Here is a 24,624-nt window from a genome sequence, read left to right as displayed (position 1 = left end):
CTGATTTAAAAAAATTATTATTTATTAACTAAAAAAGTATGACTTATAAGCGCACCAAAGTGCCCAACACATTGTTTTCTGAAAGTCAGTGCCCAACACATTCGTTAGCCGGGTTTACAACTACAGAGTGCAGATAGAGGGCTTAACCAGAAGAAAATCTGACAGTAACAGTAACAGCACATAAACAACTTTGGTGTCGGCAAACAAATCCAGACTTTCGACATGTTCGCCGGTTGGTTTCTTGGCTGGTTTGGGCTGACTGGTGCTGATTTGTTGTGAGAGAAAAATACTGTTGGCTGACTGGTTTAGGCTGACTGAAACCAACAAACAAGCTGTTCCAGAGTTTTCTGTAGCACCCACTGTTTTTACCCGTCAGCATGCTGCAAAGGCCAAAGGGCAGGGCAACTGGATGGATGCATGATGCAAGCAAGAGGCAGGGGCAGCAGCCCAGCCGGATTCCTGCATTACACTGTACTACCTTGCTGCCCTGGCAGGTCTTTTGCCAGATTCCAGCAGACGGCGCTACGGCCTGGTTTAGTTCAAAAAGTTTTTCCAAAAAATACTAAAGTAGCCATCACATCAAATCTTACGATACGTGCATAAAGCATTAAATGTAGATGAAAAAAAACTAATTGCACAGTTTGATTAGAAATCGCGAGACGAACGTTTTAAACCTAATTAGTCTATGATTGAATATTAATTGCTAAATAAAAACAAAAGTGTTACTTTAGCCAAATTCCAAAATTTCACCTAACTAAACACAGCCTACCTTTTGCCGGATATCACCTGCTGCGCCGCCTTATTTGTAGTTCCAAACGTTTACGCCCTATTTCATCGAACGTTTGACACACACACACATATATATATATATATATATATATATATATATATATATATATATATATATATATAGAACTACTATCCTGTAGCTGGCTACAGAATAACTTATTCTGTAGCCACTTTGAGTTACGATAATTACTATGTTATTTTACGAGATTATAGTAACTCCTTACTAAGTGATTTAATATAACGTTATGGTAAATATCCCCATGTGTTATAGTAACCCAACTATCGTAAATATGTATTGACATTATGGTAAATTAGTATATAAAATTATGGTAAATAGAGGTGGCTACAGAATAACTTATTTTGTAGCCGGCTGCTGAATAGCCTCTCCCTATATATATATATATATATATATATATATATATATATATATATATATATATATATATATAGTATTAAATATAAACTAAAAAATAACTAATTACACAGATTACGATTACTTTACTAGACAAATCTTTTATGTCTAATTAATCATGCTTTAACAATAAAGTGCTACAGTAGATACATGTGCCAATAACAGATTAATTAGACTTAATAAATTCATCTCGGGGTTCAATGACAGATTCTATAATTTATCTTTTTATTAATATCCAAACACTCCATACGACACCCATATCCCATGTAACACGGACGTGACCTATAACTAAACACGGCCGGACGGCCGGACGGCAAAATTCAACTCAGGCCGTTCGGGAGTGATCTACCAGGGGACACCGACAAAGCTAAAGCAAGCTCATTTCTGCTTTCTTAGACCGTCTCCAATAAGTGACCTATATAAGCATTTAAACTCAAAATAGATAGTAGAAGATTCAAAATCAATCTCTAAAAAAATACCTATATAAAAGACCTATTTTGAGTTGTGTGAGAGACGCAACCTAAATATGAGTGTCCTCTCTCCTAGAAATTCATTTGCAAAAATAATTCTCTTTTAGATTCCGTTGTTGGAAATGATTTCGAATGAGTACTACTCTTTGACTATAGCACTACCAAATGTTGAATGAGTCTTATATTTTAGGTGGTGTTGTTGAAGATAGTCTTACAAGTTACAACTATGCCAGTGAGGCAGTGAGCAGGGTTCCACACCTTGCGTTTATGCAGCTTCAGTTCTTCACTGCATATACATGCCCTCTATTACGAGTATGGTCCATTTATCCGCGGGCAATGATTGTACGATCCTTTTGAAACACAGGGTCTATGGGGAGATTACCCAGATCAGCTATCCTGACTCACCAGGGAGCAATCCACACTCTAACCTGATAGCTTCAAGGAGCTGAGGTGACATGACCTCCTTTTCGCCTTCATCTGTACTACTCTCCTTTGAGCTTTCGTGGGCCACTTCTGCACCCCAACCTCTGTACAAAATCACTTTGTTTGTTTCTCGTGACACTAGAACCGATCCTGTCGCCTCCTGTTTCCATTGGACATCAAAGAAACTCAGATGAATGCGGTGCATCTAGGATCAAATTATTCTCTGTTACAAGTTACAAACCTCTAGTTCTGATATCAGTTGCTGAATTGGAGTACCATCCGCTCTGTTCTTAATGTTCACAATAGCAAGAGGATGCTTCTTGAAGTGTGTTTTTATTGTTTTTGCAACTCCAGTGATGACATTATTCCTCCCTACGACATTAACCAGATGCTTAGCGAAGCAATTTAAAGTGAGTGCAAACAATAACTGGGATAGGATCAACGAAGATACCTATGGAAAGTACCGGTCGTTTCTTCATTTTAAGGGCTTGCTTCCTTAGCACAAGTCTTTCTTGATTTGAGAGCGGTGTAGCTCTCAAAGGCAATACAGAAGCAGATTCCACATCCAATTTTAGCCCATCCACATCTTTTGAATCACCTTCACAGTGAGTATCAGGACTGAATGTCACAGTAGAGCTATGTTGGTTTTGCTGCAACAACAGTTCATCAGCAGCAGCAGTGAACAAAGGCATATGGTGGGAAAGCAGACAAACTCACATGTCTGATCAGATTATTGAATGAAGCTGCAGTTGAACTCCCAGTCAGACATGGGCCTGCAGTCGCAAAAGAATCATCTTCTAGCTTGTTGAAACAGATTTTGCTCTGTCAAATACAGTGTGCAGTAGCTGCATTAGTTCACAATATAGTGATTGAAATGAAAAAGGACCAACCTACAACATAAAGATTCCATAAGGGAGGACTAGTAACCTGCATATCTTCCACAGGGACTCCAGACTTTGTTAAATTTAAGGCTTTATCCATCTCAACTGAAGTGCACTCCTCAACCTCAGGCTCTGAACTCATGGGAGCAACTTCAGGCACTTCCTTGATCATTTATATTGAAATAAACAAATAATCAGGTATTCATGGATTAAACTAAGTGGTGATGGAACTACATTCAAGTTAGAATATGTTTACTTCATCTTGCTGCTGCAGTGTTCCAGAGTTTACACTAGGGTCATGCATGACCTTGTGATAGTAGCTGGAGTTCATCTGATCCTTCAAGTAGTCAATGTTCTTTGACAGCTTAAGCACATGAACCTTAAGGGACTAAAATGACAAGAGAAATTACTCAGAATCTCAAAGAGTATCTCCACAAAAGGATCATAACAATCCAAGGATATAAGCCACACCTTACACCGTTGGTTTTCCACGGAACGCTTCAAAGCATCCTTTTTACTCAACAAAGTTTTTGGCCTCAGTTTTGATGGCCTCTGGTAGTTCTTTCCTCTATATACTATTATAGCATGCCCTTTGCCCACTTTTTCCACTGCCACCAAGATACCACCACTCTCTGCCTCTAGAGTTTGAGCAGCATATTCCACATCTTCAAGGCGGTGTTCTTTACATATAATCTTGACAAGTTCTCGATACTTCCAATGAAGATGCATATTTTCAATAGTTCCATCAAAAACTCCCCTCCTCCCTGCAAACCAATCAATTACCAAGGGGGTTGAAGGACAAAAAATGGAGATGAATGTAAAGCACAGGTGAGTGGCAAAGACACTTTGTGGAGAAACTACTACAAAGATCTTTCAATTGCCCTAGCTACGCAATTTAAACTTTCCCTAAAGATGATCTCTGTAATAGATGCCCAGACTTAACATTTGTCTAAGTGTAACCAAGATGTTAGACATGTTTCTAAACTAGTGTGCCGCAGCTTGTTAGGTGCCTTGGCAGGGATCATGCTATTATCCTTTCAACAGGTTGTGTCCCTCCCTCTTGCCATGTTTGGAGTTTGGACAGGAGAGGAGTGAGTTATTACTGCAGGTAAAGTAGTAACAGACACATTGCGATATAGAATGGCATGAAAGAAGAAGTTTCCCAGAAAATTCATAGGATGAAAGAATTATTCAAATTTATTCTCTTCAAGCAACATAAAACCATATAGGGATCACCCTCTCCATGTCAGAACTGGGAAAATAATCAGAAATGATTGAAATATTGTTTAGCGTCACTTAACTTAAAACAGTTCCAGAAAAAAGATCTTACATGGCATTTCAATCTGATAATCTAGTTAAAGCTAAGAAAAAGACAATTTAATTGTTAGGTACACAGAGGCAGGAACAAGTTTCCATTTTCTAAAACAAAATGGTTATGTTTGGAACAAAAGCATGCAGAGCAAGGTTGAGAATACCCACCTAGCAGCAGAAATTGTTTCATCTTCAATCCAACTTTCCTCAACATGTACCTTTCATCTTCTGATATAGTCTCTCTAACTTCAGCCTTTGAAAGCGGAGATGCCTTTTCTAGTTCTTCAAGAAGTTTTTCAGCTTTCTCTTTCTCTGCTATGGCCTGACAAATTGGATATATATATTTATTTAGCCAGACAGCAAATTGTGTATAAAAGAACAAATATGACAGCTGAAAGCATACCTGAGATAATCTGGCCTCAACATCCTTCGCAACAGTATTAAGAGATTTTGATCTATTCTCTGTGACAGAAATTCCCTCTTCACGAATGTGTACCGAGACATCACTTGATACCTTCAGTACAGAGTCATCTTGAGTAGGCATGTTTTCTTCAATATCAGGTTTCAGCTTGTAGATTGTAGAACTGCCCAGCTTTCTGCGTTTTTCTATTGCCAGAGAAACAGCTGGGGGGAGGAAATCTTTCCCTCTGTAGAATACAATCGACTCCTTATCCCTTGATAATAGGGTTCCACCTGTCAAGTCCTGCAACATTTAAACATAACTGCTGGACTTACCATTCTGGTTTTGGGAATTGATAGTCCAAGTACATTAAAAGAACAGTGAGATGAAAGTTCTGGGTAGATTTGGATTGCACCAGATACTAACATATATTTCCCTGATTTCTGATCATATATGGAGGTGATCAACAAATGCACAAAAAAAAACAAGGAAGAAGAATACACTGCACTTTACATGATGACATGTAACACATGTCACACAAGTTAAACTCTATGCCTCTTTTACCAGAACATTGCAGGGGCACACAAAAAATGTATTTTGTGACACTGTGCATTGGGCAATGGGCAATGGATGGATTAGCACCTACCTACCTTTACTTCTTCAGTTATGAGCTCACTGTCAGTATTGTGTGCATCTCTCTTGAGTGCAATCTTTGCTACCTCACATCTTTCCCATAGCTTGATCATGGATGCAGCCAATCCTTGAAGGTTGCTGCTTCTTCCTGGAATGTAGACACCGCAAAATTAATAACAGCGATCCTTATCAATAACGTAAGAGACAATCTAAAAGAGCAAAGTATCAAACAGTACCGAGTGCGTAGTGGAAGGGCAAAGGATGAGCTAGTCTCCTAAGGATAGTCATTTCCCTGTCTGTTAGCTTAGGCAGCACACCTGAAGGAAGTAGGCGAAAAGGCCTACGGTATCCTGGCACAATAGCTGGCAACAAATCAGCATCCACCGGAAGGGGATCATACCCCCACCAACCAGAAAACCTTGGGCCCAACCCATCCAGTAATTTATCCGCTTCCTCTGCAAGTTTGACCTCCCCAGGCAACTGTAATCGAAACTTATTTGGAGATCCAACACCAGCCACTAAGGATGAGCGATCTCTAGGACCAAATTTACTAGGATGATGAGCATGAGTGTTATCCTGCAATCTCGCATGCTGTTCGTTTGGAGCTCCAGTTCTAATGTCTAAATTTCTCTCATTTGTATCAAAAACAAGCCGTTTGGTTGATGATATCGGGTGAGTTGTATCTTTCTCTCTGATTAAGCTCTGATTCAAATATCCTATAGTCTGACTCTTCCCCTCTCCAGCATTAATCTGTTCTGCGGATGCTACAACAGGATTCTCACTACTCTCCTCTTGACTGCTATCACGTTGTGAACTAGTCTCATCCTCCTCATCCTCGTCCCCAGAACTGCTCAGCTCTGATGATTCTTTGTCAAGAAAACTATCCACCCTTTCGCTGTAATGGAAGTAAGGATACTTATAGTCCGTTCCTCTGTACAATATGATGATACTCCCAGATCTCCAAATGACCAAGCCTCCAGTTTTCCTCTGTCACAAAAAAAGAAATAGAGCATGTTGAACTGTTAAATGCAAATCGAAATAGTTGGTTCCAATTATATTCTGTTTCTCTCCTACATCTTATTAGTCAAATGGAACTCGAAATAAAATCTACGATAACGAAGCAATAGTTTTGTGCAGGCTAACACACTACACCTTGATCATATCACTTCCAAGTCATCAACACAGCATTTTTAACCAAAGATTCTGCTCATTTTTTTTCTCGAATGTTTACGCAGGAGAACTGCATGTCATTTCATTAAGAATATTCTGGTCATTTTTCCCCAGTGACAGATTCATAACAATAGTTTGTAATCATGTACTAAAAACCTATTATTCTATAAAATCATGAAGCGAATTTTATAGTGGGATTCGACATAACCAAGCAGGCAAGCACTGTTATACCCAGCAACACTCTAATTTCCTGAGCGCGTTACCTAGGAAAAGACAAGGACATGGCAGCTAATGTCAATGCATCATGGCCAGTGCATAATTGCATAAACCAGTGCACGGCTTCCTTTGATGATTGGTGGGATAGAAGTTCAAATGCAGTGGCTGTTCACTTAAGAAAGGGCCTCAACTCCATCATCATTCTGGGAGCATGGACTTTGTGGAATATTCGTAATCAGTGTGTGTTTGATGCTGAATCTCCTAACCTAGCTAGATCTCTGTTGCTCGCTAGTGAGGAACTTCTTTATTGGAGCTTGGCAGGGGCACGATGTATCAATAACCTCCTTGCCCTGGGGCTGAATGGGAGTTAATTTCAGGTTGAGGTCGCCTACTTTGTGTGCAAAGGGCGCGTATGTTTGTTTTGAACCCAGTGGTGTGAGTGGGTGTGTCTTGTATGGGTTCTTATCCCATTTTTTCTTCTTAATATAATGATACGCAGTTCTCCTGCATGTTTGAGGAAAAAACCGCATGGCCAACCATAAGAGAACCAATGTTGTGGTTGGACATGTACAGCCAGAAGAAGAAACATAACAGGGAGCACTCGCCTCGAAAATCTTGTAAGTGCGCCTCATGTTCATTTTCACACGCTGGGTCAGTACTCCACATGATCAAAACACCATGTTTTTGCATTCTCATCTAAGTCCTCTTATTGCATTGAAATTTTTTCAGCTACTGAAGCAACACACGACACATTGCATAGTATGATGATGTGATAAATAGTGGAAGAGTTAGTCCTCCCTTCCCTGGCTAGACCTTCCTGGCCAGCATACTCATCTCTCTGCCGCTTCATCTATTTATTTATTTTTGTTAGTTTTTCTCACTGCCTACGTAGAAACCATTGGGTGAACAACAGGTTTCCATTTAGTTTTATACTACAGATCAAATATCTACTTGTACCTTGCATTTTAAAACCAATGTATACAGAGGATAAAATATGCTGCCTTTCCTTCCTAAAAAATTCATATGTGAAATCGTTTCTCTTGTTTTCACTAACTGATGGATTAAAATGCCGAAGACATTAGCTCATTTTAGATCAATATGTACCAATGCTGGTGTGCCACTTGACCGAAGGAAAAAAAAAACTCGACCCTGGGGGTAAGACCTTCCCCGAGGCATTGACGGAAAGGTAGAATATTCTCTTCTGCAGGGTCGAGAAAAGGCCCCGAACCCCGGCTAATCAGGATGTGCCACTAACGGCGAGTACGCGCTTATGGCCACGTATCACGCTGCAATCATTAGTGGACCACGTATGCTAGGAACTCGGGTCCTGCTAGGGAGGGATCGTAGATTGTATGTGTGAGAGATTGGAGAGCGAGGTCGAAGCACACGAGGAAGACGGCGCGGCGGCGCCGTGGCTGCAGCGAGGACGCGAGAAGATAGCTAGGGCAGGAACTCCCGGCTTCCAGGGGAAACCGGAAACAATTAGATTGTTTCTGCTTAATTCTCAAAATAGTCTTACAAGATATTTATAACTCCTCTCATCTAATAATAGGAAATAAATTATAGTAATTCCAATAATTCTAATAATAGCTAATACGACACGACGTCGTGGGCTTGAGGCCCTTCCAGCGGCCCTAGCCACGAGCGGGCCTTCTCCGGCCGTAGTGCACGCCCGTCATAACAACGTATTTCGCTGAAAATAGCCCAAGGAGTGGCCTTTTTTTTGGTGGGTTGCGCTTCTTGCATCCCTACCACTGCACTACATGCACGTTCTCCACTTGACTGAAGGAGGCTTGTATGTGCAAATCTATTATCTATCTATTATTATACCTAAATAGGAGATCCCCACCAGAAGATTTCTCTGCGATTTCGTGAAACCACGTCAGCAGAGCCTTCAACTGCGTCCTACTTCGCCTCCCCAATCTGAAGATCAGTTTCACACGCTACAGCTGAACCTGTATGCTTCCCTCCCTCCATGAATACGAAACCACAGCATGCCTCTTTGCTTCTCCCCCACATTAATTATTCTATACAGGTTCAGTTGCATATTTGTCCCGCTGCTCCACTTGCCAGTCACGGCTCCACTTCTCCAGTAATCAACAGCAATCAATGTAGGAAAAACCAGGAGTCTCCATGACTCCATCATTCTCATGGATCGAGATCAACAAGGCCAGCCAACAGTCAATTAACAAAAGAAAAACGAGTCTCCGTCCTCATCGAATTTAAATGACCACCATGCAGGGACGTGAGGCCCGCCACCATGGTGCAGGGACGTGAGGCCACTGCTTGATCCTCAGGCGCTGCCCGACATTGATCTCCACTCCGACGCGGCGCCGACGACCAAAACAATTCGCATTCAAGCCACCAAATATTCACGCCTGATTGCTGACAACAGCTCCATAAAGGTATGGCATGGTTACCTCCTTCGAGTAATTGGTGCTCCAGATTTCAGGTAATTTTGCAGTGAGCTGGGCCAGGTTATTGGCTCCCTGGCAGCGCATGCACTGGACCACCTGTGCGTCCTCCTCTCTGCGGGCGTGTTGGCCGGGGTCGGCAGCACACGCACTGGACCCACCTATCTGTCCTCCTCTCTGTGGGCGTGGCGGTGAGCGTTGCGACGGTGTGAACAAAGCCGATGTGTGCATTCTGATAATGGGATACGTCAGGAGATTAAGGACCGGGGCAGCATGGTCCTTTCACGGGAGTTACATGACAGGGAAGGTAGAGAGTATATGAGATAGGAACTGCATCAAGTAGAGGCTCGCTGGTGGCACAATCAACAACAGCAAGGTTCCGTCACCATGTGTAACTCAGGTCTATTTCATGGTCCAAAGAAGCTAGATGTACATATGTTCTTGGTCACATGAGAAGCCAATATCAGGTGCCATGTAACTATTATTTTTATGATTTCATCATTTCACACTCAAATAAGTTGCAAAATTCCCGCAGGTTTAGTTATAAACCAGTGCACGGCCGACAACAAGAGAACCAATGTTTTTGTGTGACATGTACAGCCAGAAAGAAGAAACATAACAGGGAGCAGTGGAGCACTCACCTCGAGAATCTCGTGCGTGCGCCTCATGTTCATGGCCCAGACGTCCTCGCACCTGAGCTTCACGACTTCCGCGTTCCGCCACCGCTCGTGTATCCCATTTACGATCCCCTCGGTGATGCCCGCCTTCCCCACCTTAAGCCGCTTCCTCACCCTGATCCCGATCCCCTGCAGCCGCCGCAGCTCGTCCCGCGGCAGCGCCAGCTCCGCCGCGGACGGCGGCGCCGAAGCTGCTGACCCCGACGCATCCCGCCCGCGGCCCCTCCGCCGCTGCCGCGCCGCGGAGCCGGCCTCGCCGTCGCCCGTGGCCCAGCTCGGGTCGAGGGTGGAGCCGACGCGGTGGCGCGGGAGCTGGGCCGGGGTGGGCACGAATATCTCGCCGGGGGAGGGGGCGTCCCCGCTCTTGTTCGGGGCCGGAGTGGGGGTCTCGGAGCCGGTCTCGAGGTAGCCGAGGCTGCGGAGCTTCTCGGAGATGCGGCGGAGCGCGGACTTGCCGAGCAGCTCCGGCGAGGAGGACGCCGAGGCGGAGGCGTGGACGGGACGGAGGCGGGCGTGGGGTTTGCAGGCGGAAGTCGAGGGTAAGGAGAGGAGGAAAGGTGAAGGGTGCGGGGAGAACGAGAGGAGCATTTGCGTGGGGAAGGTGGGGCGGGAGTGGAGGGAGAAGGCGGGTTTAACTGAGCCCTGCCAGGCTCGACGGAGGGGAGGAGGATAAGGCGTCGAGAGGTGGGAGACGGAGGAAGGGGATGAGTTGTGCCTCGAGATTCGTGCTTTTCGTGCAGTCGTGTTGGATGTTATCTTATTTTGTTAAACCCATGATAAGACGCCCGTGCTACAAGATTTACTGAGAGAATCAATGAATATTGAATTATGATGATTCATGAATATTGCCTCTCTTACTCGCACGAGAAAAGTTGCACAGCATCATCGACCTCCCTCCTCTGCAGTCTAGTCAAACACCGTACCTGGTAAACATTAACATCGAGGTGGCGTTTGGGAAGTGCCAGTGGGAAATAAGGGGTAGGTACGGGATATGAGGAGACAATTAAACCTTAACCAATGTTTGGGTAGTGGGAAAGGGATATACTGTACCACTGGGAACACTGGGAAAAGGAAATAGGGAGGTTATCTCTTCGTGACGAGAAGGGTGGGTTAGGCAGGGAAATGACGGCGACCAAGCGGTGGTGCTGATGGCTGAGAAGAGCGACGGCAGGAAGAGATACCCGTGGCGCCGTCCATCCGCCGCTCGCCCCGCACGCCAACCAGCGGCCGCTCGCCTCGCACGGGCTGCTGCGAAGCCGCGCTTGGTACTGGGGTCGTGGATGAGGACCAAGACGTATGCGAGGCCGTTGGTTTGCTGGCTTCTATCTAGTTGGTCTGGCAACTAGGGCGGCGGAGGTACACTTTAGTTGCTGCTCCGACGAGCCGGAACGAGGAGAAGAGATGTGCTTGTATCGGCCGATTGGGACCAAAGGGAAGGGGATGAGAATGAGTCTCCACGACCGAGTGGATGAGGATAAGGACGTCTGGCTGCTTATTTTTTTAAAATCTTGTGGGACCCACCTAACCCATACCCATACCCGGCTAGGCGGCTACAACCAAACAATGAATTGGGCTTGGAATCTCGTGTGCCTAACCCAAACCCAGCTTACCATAACCTAGCATATTTTCCTATCCCAAACCTTCTAGCTATCCAAACGCCACCCGAGGTTGTGCCGCACCAAGGATCTATTTGGCTTGACACGAGGCAAACCTCCCAGGTAGGCAAAGCATTCTCAGATACCGTATTAGAATTTGATTGACGGGGATCAAATCTGTCCAGTTGTTTGTCCCAAAGTTCAATTCAAACATCCCACAAGCGTGGGTATAATGGTGCTCACACTCTCGTAGCAACGAGCATGAGGAGTCAAGGAGGCCACCATGCGACCGATCAGCAAGTGCACTGTGCAAAATTGACCATATCAGATACTAGAAGGAGAACAAGAATGAAGTGAAAACGAAAAGGTTAGAAGAGAGAAGGCAAGGGGAATGGGAAACATAATTGGCCAGAACTTGGTACTACGCTTAACTTGGGCAGCCAGTTAGAGCATGTCTATCGTTGTACCAATGGTAGATAGTTGCCTAGGCGATAGTTCTTCTGTCCATTTCCAGACTTCCTGTACTAATCCAACTCATGTAAACAGCTGCCCTACTTTGGTAGCTCTGAACTCTGTAATGGGTGATTGTTTCACCCTCATTGCAGCATCATGTTGTTAATATATATTGGCCTTTTATAAAAAAAAATGCCAGGATGGTCGCCCTGGTCATGGATGTATAGAGACACTATTCCCAACAAATACATTCTAAAATCTAGAGTTTGATTAAGTCAAACATTATTAATTTACAAAAAAAAATTTACGAATCTAAATAGATGTAATATGAAAATATACTCAATAATTAATTTAATAATACTTATTCAGTATCATAAATGTTATGTAATTTTGTATAAATTTAGTCAAACTTAAAAGTGAATCACATATAAAAAACGAGAATTGCATCTTTTTTTAGACTAAGATAATAAATAACCAAACGCACCCCACAGGTCCACGCTACTTTAGTTTTTGTTGGTGCAGCTACCGCTAGCACTAGTTGAACGTAGCATAGTTATGATTTTAGACTAGGGTGACCCAATATACCATGATTTTTTTACCACCGTAAAAGTAACATGCCGATACACAAAGTACTTACATCACTCAGATATAATTATGTCAATTTACATTCAATCACTAAACTAGAATCCTAAAATTAGAATGAAATAAATCCTATAAAAGTTCTACACGTTTATACCCTGCCTTTGCACTTTGTGTTTTTGTGTTGAATTGCCAAATGTGGATATGGTTTAGACAAACCACGCTAGCACCTGTGTCTTGCGCCCCTTCTCGTATAGCTGACCAACTATCATTCCTTTTTTATTTAGGGCATATCCATTTAAGGGAGAGAGAAATTGGAAACATTTACAATCCCATGAGGAGGAGATTTATGTGCACCTCTGTTGGTAGTGATTGTTGCTTCCTTGATGGGCGCACAGTTGTCATTGGTGGTTGGCACTTGGCAGGGGCTTGGAGCGCGGAAGCCTAGCTAGACACGAAGACAAAGAGATGGGCGATGAGTGACTTAAGCAACTTACAGCGACACACATAAAACCGAATAGACAATCAACCGAATACATCAATCAATTTCCCAAGGAACTAATGGGCTTAAGCCAAAAATACTGTAGGTTGGTCTATGTCCCATAACTAGCCCTAGGGCACCAGCACGTAGAGAGAAAAGAACTATGATGGTGAAAAAATGGCAATACTTTGATATAGCATACATGTGTATGTGTTTGTAGAAATGGAACATTGAAATATGAAGAGATAAAATTAGCTAAGATATCTTTTTTTAACATAGTTGATACCTAATCGGACCTATAAAAAGCTTTCCTACTCAGCTCATTCTCATGATCAAGATGATGGCGCCCCACATTAGCCATCTGCCGCGAACCTTGTTCGCCATGAAACGAAGCCCATGAGGTTTTCACCAACGCGGGCAGCGGTCCTAGGTAGCCTCATCTAAAAGCTAACATCCATCGGACTGTTCATTTATTGGTTTTAACCAGCCCAAACTAGCCAGCCAACAGTATTTTTCTCTCACAACAACCAGCACCGGCCAGCCCAAACCAGCCCAGAAATCAACCAGCGAATAAACTGCATATAGGTAGAAGAGCATTTAAGGCTATAATTCTGGCAACGCAGGCATACATTATGGCCTTGGTTAGATTGAAGTTAGGAATCAGTATTTGGCACTGTATCACTTTCGTTTGTATTTGATAATTATTGTCCAATCATGGCCTAACTAGGCTCAAAAATTCGTCTCGTAATTTACGATCAAACTATGTAATTATTTATTTTTTTATCTACATTTAATACTCTATGTATGTGTCTACAAATTTAATGTGATGAAAAAGAGTGAAAAAATTTACCATCTAAACAAGGCCTATGGTCCCCTACTGCTGTCCACCTCTTTACTCTCTCTTTCTTGCTGTCACATGCTGCTACGTGGGCGCTATTGCTTGGCTCCTTGCCTTGTCTGAGTGTGGTCTTGCGATAGACATGCATCACGGTGGAGCCCTTTTGTCAGACGAGAATATCCGGCTGTTTATTTGTTAGTTTCAGTCAGTCCAAATTAATCGGTCAATAATATTTTTCTCTCACAGTACATCAGCACCAATCAATTCAAACAAGCACAGGCCGATCGCTACCTCTGCAAGTGCACCTGACACCCTGCGAGACTACCTCTGCAAGTGATATGATGTGACTGCCAAATATTGATGTGGAAGTTGGGACAGTACGCCACAGTGGAGGGTTGGCAGTACGTCATCCCAATGCGCAGCATAGAGTAATAAGCAAACAGTAAAAAAATGAACCGCAAAACTAAATGATTTTACAAAAATATATATAAACAGTATACATATAATACTACTAATGATATCAACTTCTAGCGTATTCATTTTTTTTAACATACTATAGTTCCTTTGAGGAATTAGTTCGTAAATAACTAACAGGAAAAATAGAGAAAGCCCGAATGGATTTAGAAATAGTTTAGGTTTTATAATGCAAAACTGTTTATTAGCTTTTTATTATTTTCTAAAAAAGATCAATTCAGCTTAAAATACATGATATAGGTGATAAAGATCATAAAAGAAGCTTTGTATTTTCTACGTAATTAGATTTTTGTAGATTTCTTGCATAGTTGTAAGCGTGAATAAAAAATAGTGACTTCAGTGCAACGCACTAGCGCGTGTATATATATATATATATATATATATATATATATATATATATACATCGTTGGTCCATTAACTTTTATCTATGTTTCACTTAGGTCCATCAACTATGAAAGTGATTTTTTAGGTCTATAAACTTTTGAAGTGATGCATCTCTACTCCATACCCCTTCGTTTATCTTTTTATTTTGATGTGGCAGTCCACGATGTCGCTAATCTGTCTTCTGGAGGTAGTCCACGGTCAGCACAGGCAGCAGCGCCGCGTCCGGCTGCTCCACAGGGGCGGCGGCAATACCTGGCCGCTGCGGTGAAGCACCTCGTTGGCGCCGACGTCATGGGCGCCGAGGCCGCGCTACTCACCTCAGTGGCGTACCAGAATCCATCCAAAGTACTTGTCAGGACACAGCACGCCGACGTGCACCTCAACGTCAAGGTCGCCGGGTTCGGCCAGCCCCACGTCGTACGCGGTGGTGAAGACGACGGACGCCCTGCGCTCACGCAGCGAGCCAGCAAGGAGCGCAACAGATAGGGCGACCGTGTCGTGGGCTTCGACTGGACTGGGTTGTGGCCGTCTATGGCCCAGTAGTCGTCAGCCTAGGTTATCTCGAGCACGCCGGAGCGCCGCGTGGCCCGTCGGCAATGGCAAGCGGTGGAAGACCGACGACTTCGAGGCCACGTTCCGGGAGTCTCCGAGGAGGACGTGGAGATGATGGAGGCAGGGGAGGAGGAGGTGGATAGCACGCCCGCCTTCGTCTTCCGTGCCTCGTCCTCGGCGCCGGATGCCCGCGTAGGCGTAGGGCCGTCCAAAGCCGCCCATGGGGCAAGGGCAAGTAGGCCGGCCGAGATCCATGACCCCATCAAGGGCGTCTGTGTCTGCCTCGGCACCTTCCCCTCCGCCGAGGCCGCTGCGCTCACCTACGACGCCGCGCATGACATCCGCATGGCCCAGGGCACGAAGCGGTGGCGTTGAAGCATGAGGCTACCGAAGAAGCAACTGGCGAGAGCTCGGGCTCCGGTACTCTCCTGGCGTGTCGGCGTACGACGAGGCCCCCGCTCGTCACTGCATGCGCTGTGCCACAATCCATTGTAGGCTCTGCTCAGCACTCACCACCTATCGGTGACCCACCTCGCTCCATGGCCACGGCCCCCTCCTGCCGCCGCGCTGGCCGACGGATCCCACGCTAGCCGGCGACCACCTCTTTTACCGAGCGTGCTCTGCTCCAGGCCGAGACGCACCACCGACGCAAATCCGCCACCACCACGCCTGGTCCCGACCGTCCCGAGCCAGACTAAGCAGCACAACAGCTTCTTCTTCCCCCTCCACCCCTCCTTGCACAGTTTCCTGGCCGGATCCGACCAGAATCACCACTGCCCTGGCTGACTCCTTTAGCTCTCACCGCCTTCTCCTGATGAAGCTTATGCGCACGCTAGCCCGAGACCGCTGTCCGCTGCTTCCCCGATGCAACGCACGCTACCCACGTCACGTGCTACCGCCGAGCATGTCGTCTCCCTGTGTCCTCCGTCGCATCCCCGTGTCCTTGCGTACCATCACCGCTCCTTGCGCATGCACCCTCACTGCTAACTTGCGCTGTTGTTCCGCTCGTCGCAGCCCCATGCACTGTCGCGGTGCCTAGACATGACCTCCTATCTACTTCAGCAGCTAGGTGTCCACTTCTGCATTCAGCAAACACGCTCAGCGGCTGGCGTTCACGTACGTCTGCCTCGTCCTCCGCTATGTGAAGCGGTTCGTGGTCATAAACCCTGCCCCCACAGAGTAGTTGGACACGGCACTACCACCCGTGCTGACCATGGACTACCTCCAGAAGACATATCATCGACACCGTAGACTGCCACATCAGATTAAAAAGATAAACAAAGGGGTATGGACTAGAGATGCATCACTTCAAAAGTTTATGGATCTGAAAAAACACTTTCGTAGTTGATGGACCTAAGTGAAACATGGGTAAAAGTTAATGGACCAACGATGCATTTAACTCTATATATATACACTAGGTAAATGCTCGTGCGTTGCAACTGGAATACATAATAACATGATAACATATGTATGAGCGTGTGTTATACTAGGCAAATTTTGCTATTGGACATGCCAAATGACGCATCTTTGCTGGCGGACACTGTGTTTTCCATCTTTTGCTGTGAGACACTCTAGTTTTTGGAAATACTACCAGTGGGCACCGCAACCCAGTTGCACCCAGTTTTGGAGAGAGAAAACTTCATTTTGGACATTGGGTGCCCCTGAACCAGACTTGGCGCCGTCCCAACCTAGTCTGGTTTGACCCAGTTGTAACGGCCGGCCCGCACCTGACTCCGTCGTTAGGGTTCTAGGCTCGCCATTTCCCCAATCCCGCTGCCGCCGCTCACTCCCAATCGCACCACCACCCACTCGTCTCCACTGCTCGTCGCGCCACCGTCCACCCAGTGCCCGCCGCCGCTGACAAATCGAGCCTCGGCCATCATTTGTCATGGGGGTTGAGGATCTAGAGTTCCCCCGTGCCCCGAAGATGAAGTCCCCCGGCTCGAAGATGGCTATAGGATCTGGCTCTTCTTCGTCGACTGGGTCACGTGGAGCGAGAGAGGGGCAGGCGCTGTGCCCTTTCTACCACATGACGACGGTCGTGGAGCGAACGTCGAGAACCACAAAAAATCCAGACAAGCCGTTCTACACTTGCAGGAATCGTGACTGGGTGAGTTTTCTTGATTTTGTTCTTGCTACATTTGGGCATTTTGAAATCAGATGTAGGGTTCATCCTATTGATTTGGCTTTCGCTGTGAAATAGGGCAATGGTACCTGCAACTTCTTCATGTGGAAGCCAGAGAGCGCTGGAGATGGCACGGATGGTGCAGCAGTGATGGCTGCGTTGAAGGCTCTGGAGAATTCTCTGTTGAACTTGAACAATGTTGTAGTTGCTCATAGCACTGTTGTGGCTAGAATAGCTGGAGAGCAAATAGTTGTTAGGATGATGGTTGGGGCCAGTGTGTTTGTAGGTGTTGTTTGCTTTCTTGCTTTGTGCATGGTATTGTACAAGCAAGCATGAAGTATGCTTTGTAATGTTTGTGAAATATGAATGAAATGCAGTTTGAATGGAGTAACTTCAACTTGATTTGTTCCCTTTTTTAGTTGTAAAGTTAAAATTGCATCATCACTACCTTCAACTTAACAGCTGACTTAATTTTAGCATGACAAACACAGGCATACCAGATCATTAATTATGGAACATCATACTAGATGGCAATATCAAGTTCACACCAACAATAGCCAGGTTCACTACATTACCAGATTACAATACCAGGTTCACACCAACAATATCTAGGCTCAAAAGCACACAGATTACAATAGCAAGTTCATATAACCACACAAAAGCACACCAAAAGCACAGGTGGCTCAAAAGGTTGCTTCTGTCTTGATGTTCCCAGTGCAGGCATCAGGGCCCTCCCCTCTTGCTCCTAGTGCAGGCACTTGGGCTGTGACTCCTAGTTTGTGCCCCTAGGCTACCTCCAGCTTGTTGTTTGGCCTGCCTCCTAGCGACTGGGGATCTTGGAACCCTGTAAGATGGCAGATGTGACCATGTTATCAACTACACTTGGCTTTAGATTAAGAACAGTGTTGGCAAGAAATGGATCACTTACTACACTGATTGCTTAGGAGGTGTAGGCTCAGTTGGAGTTGTCTTCTTCTTCTTGCTGGTTTGTTTCCCCTTGGTGGAGGCCTTTCTCTTCTTCTTGGCTGGCTCTTTTGTTGTTTCTATGATCTCAACAACCTTTGGCTTATAAGTCTTTCTCTTCTTCTTTGGAGGTGCAGGTGGTGGTGCATCAGGGTCTGCAACAATTTCATTGTAGGTTTTCTGTAGGTGTCCAAATCCACCACACCTTTTACACCTTCTCCTGCCCTTGCTGCTGGACCCACCTTCTTCAACTCCAACTATCCTTCTCTTCCTTGGCCTTCCTGCTGCTCTGTTGCATTTAGGAGGAAGGAGGTTGAAGCCAAGGTTCAGCTTTTCCCATTCATCCTTGCTTGGCATTGGAGGCACTGGAGTTGCATAGGCTGCTTTGAACATGTCTACAGAATAGTAGTGGTCAACATAGTCCTCTAAGTCTACCCTTCTGGTGCCAATGAAAGCTAGGGCATGAACACATGGCAAACCAGTTAACTACCAACCTCTACAGGTGCACTCTCTCTTGTCTAGATCAACAATGAACCTCCAAGGGATCAGGTCCTTGTTGACTCCTCCAACTTCACCAACCATTGGGCTACTCTTGTGAATGTTGGACTTTAGATTTCTGCTTTTGTTGTGTAGCTCCTTCATGACAGCTGGCAGAATCTTGAAGGCAGAAAACTTGGACAGCAGTTGCATCCTGGTGCAAAATCTCTCTATGATCAACTGCCTTATCTTGTCCATTAGCTCTACAATAGGTAATGACTTCTCTTCCCTAATCCAACTGTTGAAAGTCTTTGCTATGTTGTTTGTGACATAGTCACATTTGCTTGCTGTGCTAAACTTACACCTTGCCCATAGCTGCTTGTGATTGTCCTGTAGCCACCTAGTTGTCTTGGGGCATGCCTTGTGCATCTCATTCCAGTGCCTGTCATGGGTTGTCTGTCTATAGCATCTTAATGCAGGCCATAAGTTCCTCTCAAACACTTCTCCCCTAAACCACTTCTGGAAATTCTTGACTAAATGCCTCATGCATTCTCTGTGCTCCACCCCATTACTGAAAACTTTGGTAACAGCCTTATCTATTCCTTTGCCTATAGTTAGTAAGCATGGAAACAATGTCAGGTAGGGAACATACAACACTCAATTGAAAAACAAGAGCACAATAAATGCAATATACCTGCATCAGTTGAAATAACAAGACCATTTGGGGAACCAATAGCCTTGTGCAGTATCTTCATGAACCATTCCCAATTCTCCTTGGTCTCACTGCCAAATACTCTATAGGCCACTGGGAACATCCAGTTGTGGTCATCTATCCCTACAGCTGATGCTAACTGTCCCTTCCACTTTGCTATCAAAATTGTGGAATCAATTCCTAAATAAGGTCTACAACCTTACAGGAAGCCATCTATGCATGGCTTCAGTGCTACAAACATCCTACTGGATCTTCTCTTCTCATCTACAATCTCCCACTTAATCTCTACAACACTGCTAGGACTCCTCTTCTCAATCTCCCTTATCCAAGAAAACACATGTACAAAGCTATCTTTCCAGCCACCCATGATCTCATCTAAGGCCATTTGCTTGCCGTCCCAAACCACGTAGTAGCTCAGTTGTACACAAAAATTCTCCTCCAACTTCTGCTTCAAATCTTTAGCTCCAACAGTTGGATCTTCCCTAAGCCAGTTTATAACTCTGTCCTTCACCCAGTGATTGTTAGCCATACAGTTGTTCTAGAATTTGCTTGTACTGGCACAATTATGCTTGTGTGGTAGCTTCTTAATCTGCAGCCATCAACCAACGGTTAGCACACAACAATTGATAACTAAATTAAACTAAATGAAGCATTACAAAGCTCACATACATGCCATGTCATGCCATCAGGTAACTGAGATGCATGAATCCTCCACCGACATCTCTTGGCCTTACAATATGCTCGGTACCGCCGTGATGCACTATATGGAACTACAAGTTCAACTTCATTAAGCACAGCATATTGTCTAATACATCTCTTAAAGCAGAAACCATCTTCAAAAGTAACACCAAGACCTATCTTAGGGTTATCTATGTCAGTGACATGAACAACACCATCACAGTCCCTCCCATCATCCACAACTAATGGGTCATCATCTTCTGGGTCACTGTCAGGACAGTAAGCAGGGTCAGCATCACCATCATCATTGACCCCATCCTTGTACTTCTCATTCTCATCATCTACTCCTACATACTCCACTTCATCAGCCTCTCCCCAGTCATCTTCAGCAATATCTTCTTCTTCTTCAGCAATAGCATCATCATCTTCACCATCATTATCAAGATTAAGACCCTCATCACCATTAGCATCAGCCTCACAATTACCATCATCATTAAGATCAACAACTTCACCATTGTCATCAGCTACTAGATTAGGCAGTACAAGTTTATCACAGAAGATCATAGCTATTGGCTGACAATTAACCTGACTCTCCTGAGTGATAATAATAGACTGAGAAGACTGAGAGGCATTGGCATTACAACACTTAGACTTTAGCAAATGAGGACCAGTGTCAACAACATGTACAGTTAGTGGCGCCTTCTTACTGTCCCAATACACATCAAATGCATATAACAGAGCAGAATCAGAATCTATGCGCACTATCTCATCCTTGGTTTTGTCAAAGAAGGTGACCTACAGTTCTTGGTCGACCCCATGGACTATCTCCTCACCAAGGCACCCAAGAAACCCCATCTAAGAGAATTTATCCTTGTCTACCACACGCATGTAATTAGCAATTACATGATAATCATCGAGCCCATCTGGTCTTTGCTCTACATATGCAGGTACGCTAATCGCTAGTCTACACGCGGAAGTCGGATCCATCCTAAATCAACACAAAGGATAACAACCAAACTAAACGATTTCAAAACCATAAGCATTCTACCACATCCGCAGGCATTCATCTGCAAATAGTAGGGATTCAAAAGACTCACCCTTTCACTAGCCATTTGAATTGTGGAACCCTAGGCAAAGACCTAGGGCACTGCCCATTCTTCGAGCTGGGGGACTTCATCTTCGGGGCACGGGGGAACTCTAGATCCTCAACCCCCCATGGCGGATGACGGTCGAGGCTCGATCTGTCAGCGGCGGTGGGCACTGGGTGGACGGCGGCATGACGAGCAGTGGAGACGAGTGGGTGGCAGCGCGATTGGGAGTGAGCGGCGGCAGCGGGATTGGGGAAATGGTGAGCCTAGAACCCTAACGACGGAGTCGGGTGCGGGTCGGCCGTTACAACTGGGTTGAACCAGACTAGGTTGGGACGGCGCCAAGTCTGGTTCAGGGGCACCCGATGTCCAAAACAAAGTTTTCTCTCTCCAAAACCGGGTGCAACTAGGTTGCGGTGCCCACTGGCAGTATTTCCAAAACCAGAGTGTCTCACGGCAAAAGATGGAAAACGCAGTGTCCGCCAGCAAAGACGCGTCATTTGGCATGTCCAATAGCAAAATTTGCCATTATACTATTATCTAAAATAGATACCGCAATCATAATGTTCCAATCAATATTACATAAGTCTTCACGAAAGATAGATAGTTAAAATATAACTCTAAATTTGAATGAAAAAGTAAAACATCAACTTCAATTGTCGCATCACTTCATGCCTACGATACACGAAAGATAAGCTTGCACTTCTTTAGGAATCAAGTGCTATGGAAAGATAATTATAACAAGTTTGTGTTTCATAATATATGTTTTAGAATCTATTCTACAATTAAGAATCTAATCTCTCAATAGTTCGACTAAGAGAACGTGCTTTGCATGAATACCAAGCTGCAGTTGGTCACCAATCAATGATGATCCAGAAGATTTCTAGTCCAAGATGCAGCGTCTGACTTCTTGCAGCTGAAGCATGCAGATGGTTGAAGTTGTAGTTAGAAGTATCATGCATATAAGTTGTTTATTAATTTTTAAAGTTAAAGTACCATTTGATATCTTCAAAAATTATGTATCGACGTGTGATGCATTACCTCTTTTATGGAGTTAGAACCTATTTATATACGATATTCTTTGTGAACATATCCTTTGTCGCTTTCTTCTTCCCCTTCCCTTTCCCTTTTCCTTTCCCCTTGTTCACGTCCTTCTCAACAGTCGGCATGGCTAGGATCCTAATGTTCGATCTTGCTGTAGCACTTGATAGCGCCACATACAATTGGCCGTGCGAGAACACTGGTTCTGGTAAGTATACCCCAACGTTAGGGATAGTCTACCCTTGCGACTTGTTAACGGTCATCGCAAAGCTAAGCCGGATAGGGAACTGCTTTCACTTAAATTGGAAAGGGAACATCTCATCGTCCGACAGGCATAAGGGTATATGAGGCAGAAAAACCCGCTTTTCCAGCGTGTTGTTCCAACACAATTTCCATGTCTATGATATTCTTTTGAAACCCCCGTATGATAAGCCTGGTACCATTACAAAGTCCGTTTGTAGGGTCAATGTTCCTAAGCAATATGATAGAACAACCAATCTTTAGCTTCAACACATGTGGAGGTAGACTATTGGGTGTCAAAGTGTTAAGGAATTCCTCAGGGTAGTAGTTGTGCGGATCATCTACCGCACAGTCAAAACTATGGTACACCAGCTTTTTTTCTAGAAACGACCTATCATTTTCATATTAATCATATCAACCCAGTCGTTCTGCGTAGATAAGATCACTCGAGAGGTGATATAATCTTTGCTTGACATATTCACATTGAGGTTAGGGAATATGCAGTCAATTAGAGTATCAAGATCATTATCTTCCCCGCTGTATGGTATGCATATATCATGAGGAAGATAGATTTCATCATCAACAGTCGCCTCCTTAGATCCTCCATCGACGCGCAACAAGTATTCCGCAAACCACGGGTCACTCTTTGCCCTCATGTTGCGCACCAGTTTTAGGACAAAGGAAACTACAATTCTTTTCAGCTGGGCTATCAGTATACCCATACTCATGAGAATGACAGAACAGAGAAAACATCAACAATTGACAAACTAATGATCTACAGTATAAAAGCGTAGAGATCAGCTCAGTTAGGGCACTCCTTTAAGTGAGAGAATCAAATGTGGCATGGAAAGCTCATATCATTCAAACACAATACCACAAATTTTCATGACAGTTTCTTCCATGCATCTAGCAGAATAACACATGAATGTATACCATAGATAAACCAGTAAACAACTTCTTCCAAGCATCACTATTGGATTCAGGTTCTTTGCTGAGTGCCTAAGACACTCGGCAAAGGCCAGACTGCACTCGGCAAAGCCTTTGCCGAGTGCGACACTCGGCAAAGAACACACGACAAAAAATTGATCGGCAAAGCCCTCTTTGCCGAGTGCCTCGGGGACACTCGGTAAAGAAAAGCAACCATCACGGCCCCGGTCCTATTGACGGTCACTTTGCCGAGTGCCAACCCGGCAGGCACTCGGCAAAGATTTTTTATTTTTTTTAAAAAAAATTTCTTTGCCGAGTGCCAACCCTTCAGGCACTCGGCAAAGAGTTTTTATTTTTTACAAAATTTCTTTGCCGAGTGCCAACCTTCAGGCACTCGGCAAATATTTTTTATTTTTTTTTTAATTTCTTTGCCGAGTGCCCCCTGTCCGGCACTCGGCAAAGTTTGATTTTTTTTAATTTCTTTGCCGAGTGCCCTCTGCCCGACACTTGGCAAAGTTTGATTTTTTTTAATTTCTTTGCCGAGTGCCCTCTGTCCGGCACTCGGCAAAGTTTGATTTTTTTTTAAAACATTCCTTTGCCGAGTGTCCTCTGTCCGGCACTCGGCAAAGTTTGAATTTTTTTTAAAAAAATCTTTGCCGAGTGCCCTCTGTCCGGCACTCGGCAAAGTTTGAATTTTTTTTTTAAAAAAATTCTTTGCCGAGTGCCCTTCGTCCGGCACTCGGCAAAGTTTGATTTTTTAAAAAAAATCTTTGCCGAGTGCCATGGTCATAACACTCGGCAAAGCTGAAAAAATGGTCTTTTATACACCAATTTTTCCAGCTTTGCCAAGTGTTGTGACCATTGCACTCGGCAAAGGGGTCCTTTGCCGAGTGCAACACTCGGCAAAGTGACCCAAAACTGCAATTTTTATTTTTTTTACATTCCATCATGACAAATAAATTCATACAAACATATATCACATATATATCTCATTCATCACATATATATCTTATCCATCACATATATATCTCATTCATCACATATATATCTCATCCATCACATATATATCTCATCCATTCACACATCCATCCGCACATATCACATCCATCACAATATATATCATATATATAATAATAAGTGCTCAAGTCCATCTAAATAAATACACAAGTCCATCAAAGTCCACAAGTGCATCACAAAGTGAACAACAAATAAAAAAATACA

The 24,624-nt window shown here is 44.4% G+C and overlaps 2 protein-coding genes across 3 annotated transcripts; both read right to left on the bottom strand.

Annotated features, from left to right (window-relative positions):
- Nucleotides 1-1,830: 1,830 nt before the first annotated feature.
- On the bottom strand, nt 1,831-10,514 carry LOC136493094 (CRM-domain containing factor CFM2, chloroplastic-like). Of its 2 annotated transcripts, XM_066489138.1 has the most exons (12): nt 9,761-10,510; nt 5,556-6,306; nt 5,337-5,467; nt 4,690-4,989; nt 4,455-4,608; nt 3,447-3,739; nt 3,232-3,363; nt 3,022-3,138; nt 2,812-2,916; nt 2,546-2,744; nt 2,336-2,466; nt 1,831-2,254 (listed from the first exon to the last, which is right to left on the bottom strand). In XM_066489138.1, the coding sequence occupies exons 1-12, from the start codon at nt 10,382-10,384 to the stop codon at nt 2,063-2,065; spliced, it is 3,129 nt and encodes a 1,042-aa protein (XP_066345235.1). In that variant the 5' UTR covers nt 10,385-10,510; the 3' UTR covers nt 1,831-2,062. The 2 variants fall into 2 exon arrangements, 1 of the variants encoding a protein (XP_066345235.1); XR_010768300.1 differs by lacking the exon at nt 1,831-2,254 and having other exon boundaries at nt 2,546-2,692; nt 9,761-10,514.
- A 7,690-nt stretch (nt 10,515-18,204) lies between these two features.
- On the bottom strand, nt 18,205-22,364 carry LOC136491944 (uncharacterized). The gene is made up of 6 exons (XM_066488135.1): nt 22,269-22,364; nt 20,099-20,728; nt 19,676-19,934; nt 19,412-19,585; nt 18,735-19,325; nt 18,205-18,635 (listed from the first exon to the last, which is right to left on the bottom strand). The coding sequence occupies exons 1-6, from the start codon at nt 22,362-22,364 to the stop codon at nt 18,205-18,207; spliced, it is 2,181 nt and encodes a 726-aa protein (XP_066344232.1).
- Between the last annotated feature and the right edge of the window lie 2,260 nt (nt 22,365-24,624).

Source organism: Miscanthus floridulus, chromosome 11, assembly GCF_019320115.1.
Source record: "Miscanthus floridulus cultivar M001 chromosome 11, ASM1932011v1, whole genome shotgun sequence".
In the NCBI taxonomy this organism is placed as follows: domain Eukaryota; kingdom Viridiplantae; phylum Streptophyta; class Magnoliopsida; order Poales; family Poaceae; genus Miscanthus; species Miscanthus floridulus.
This window is presented reverse-complemented; position numbering and strand designations above follow the sequence as displayed.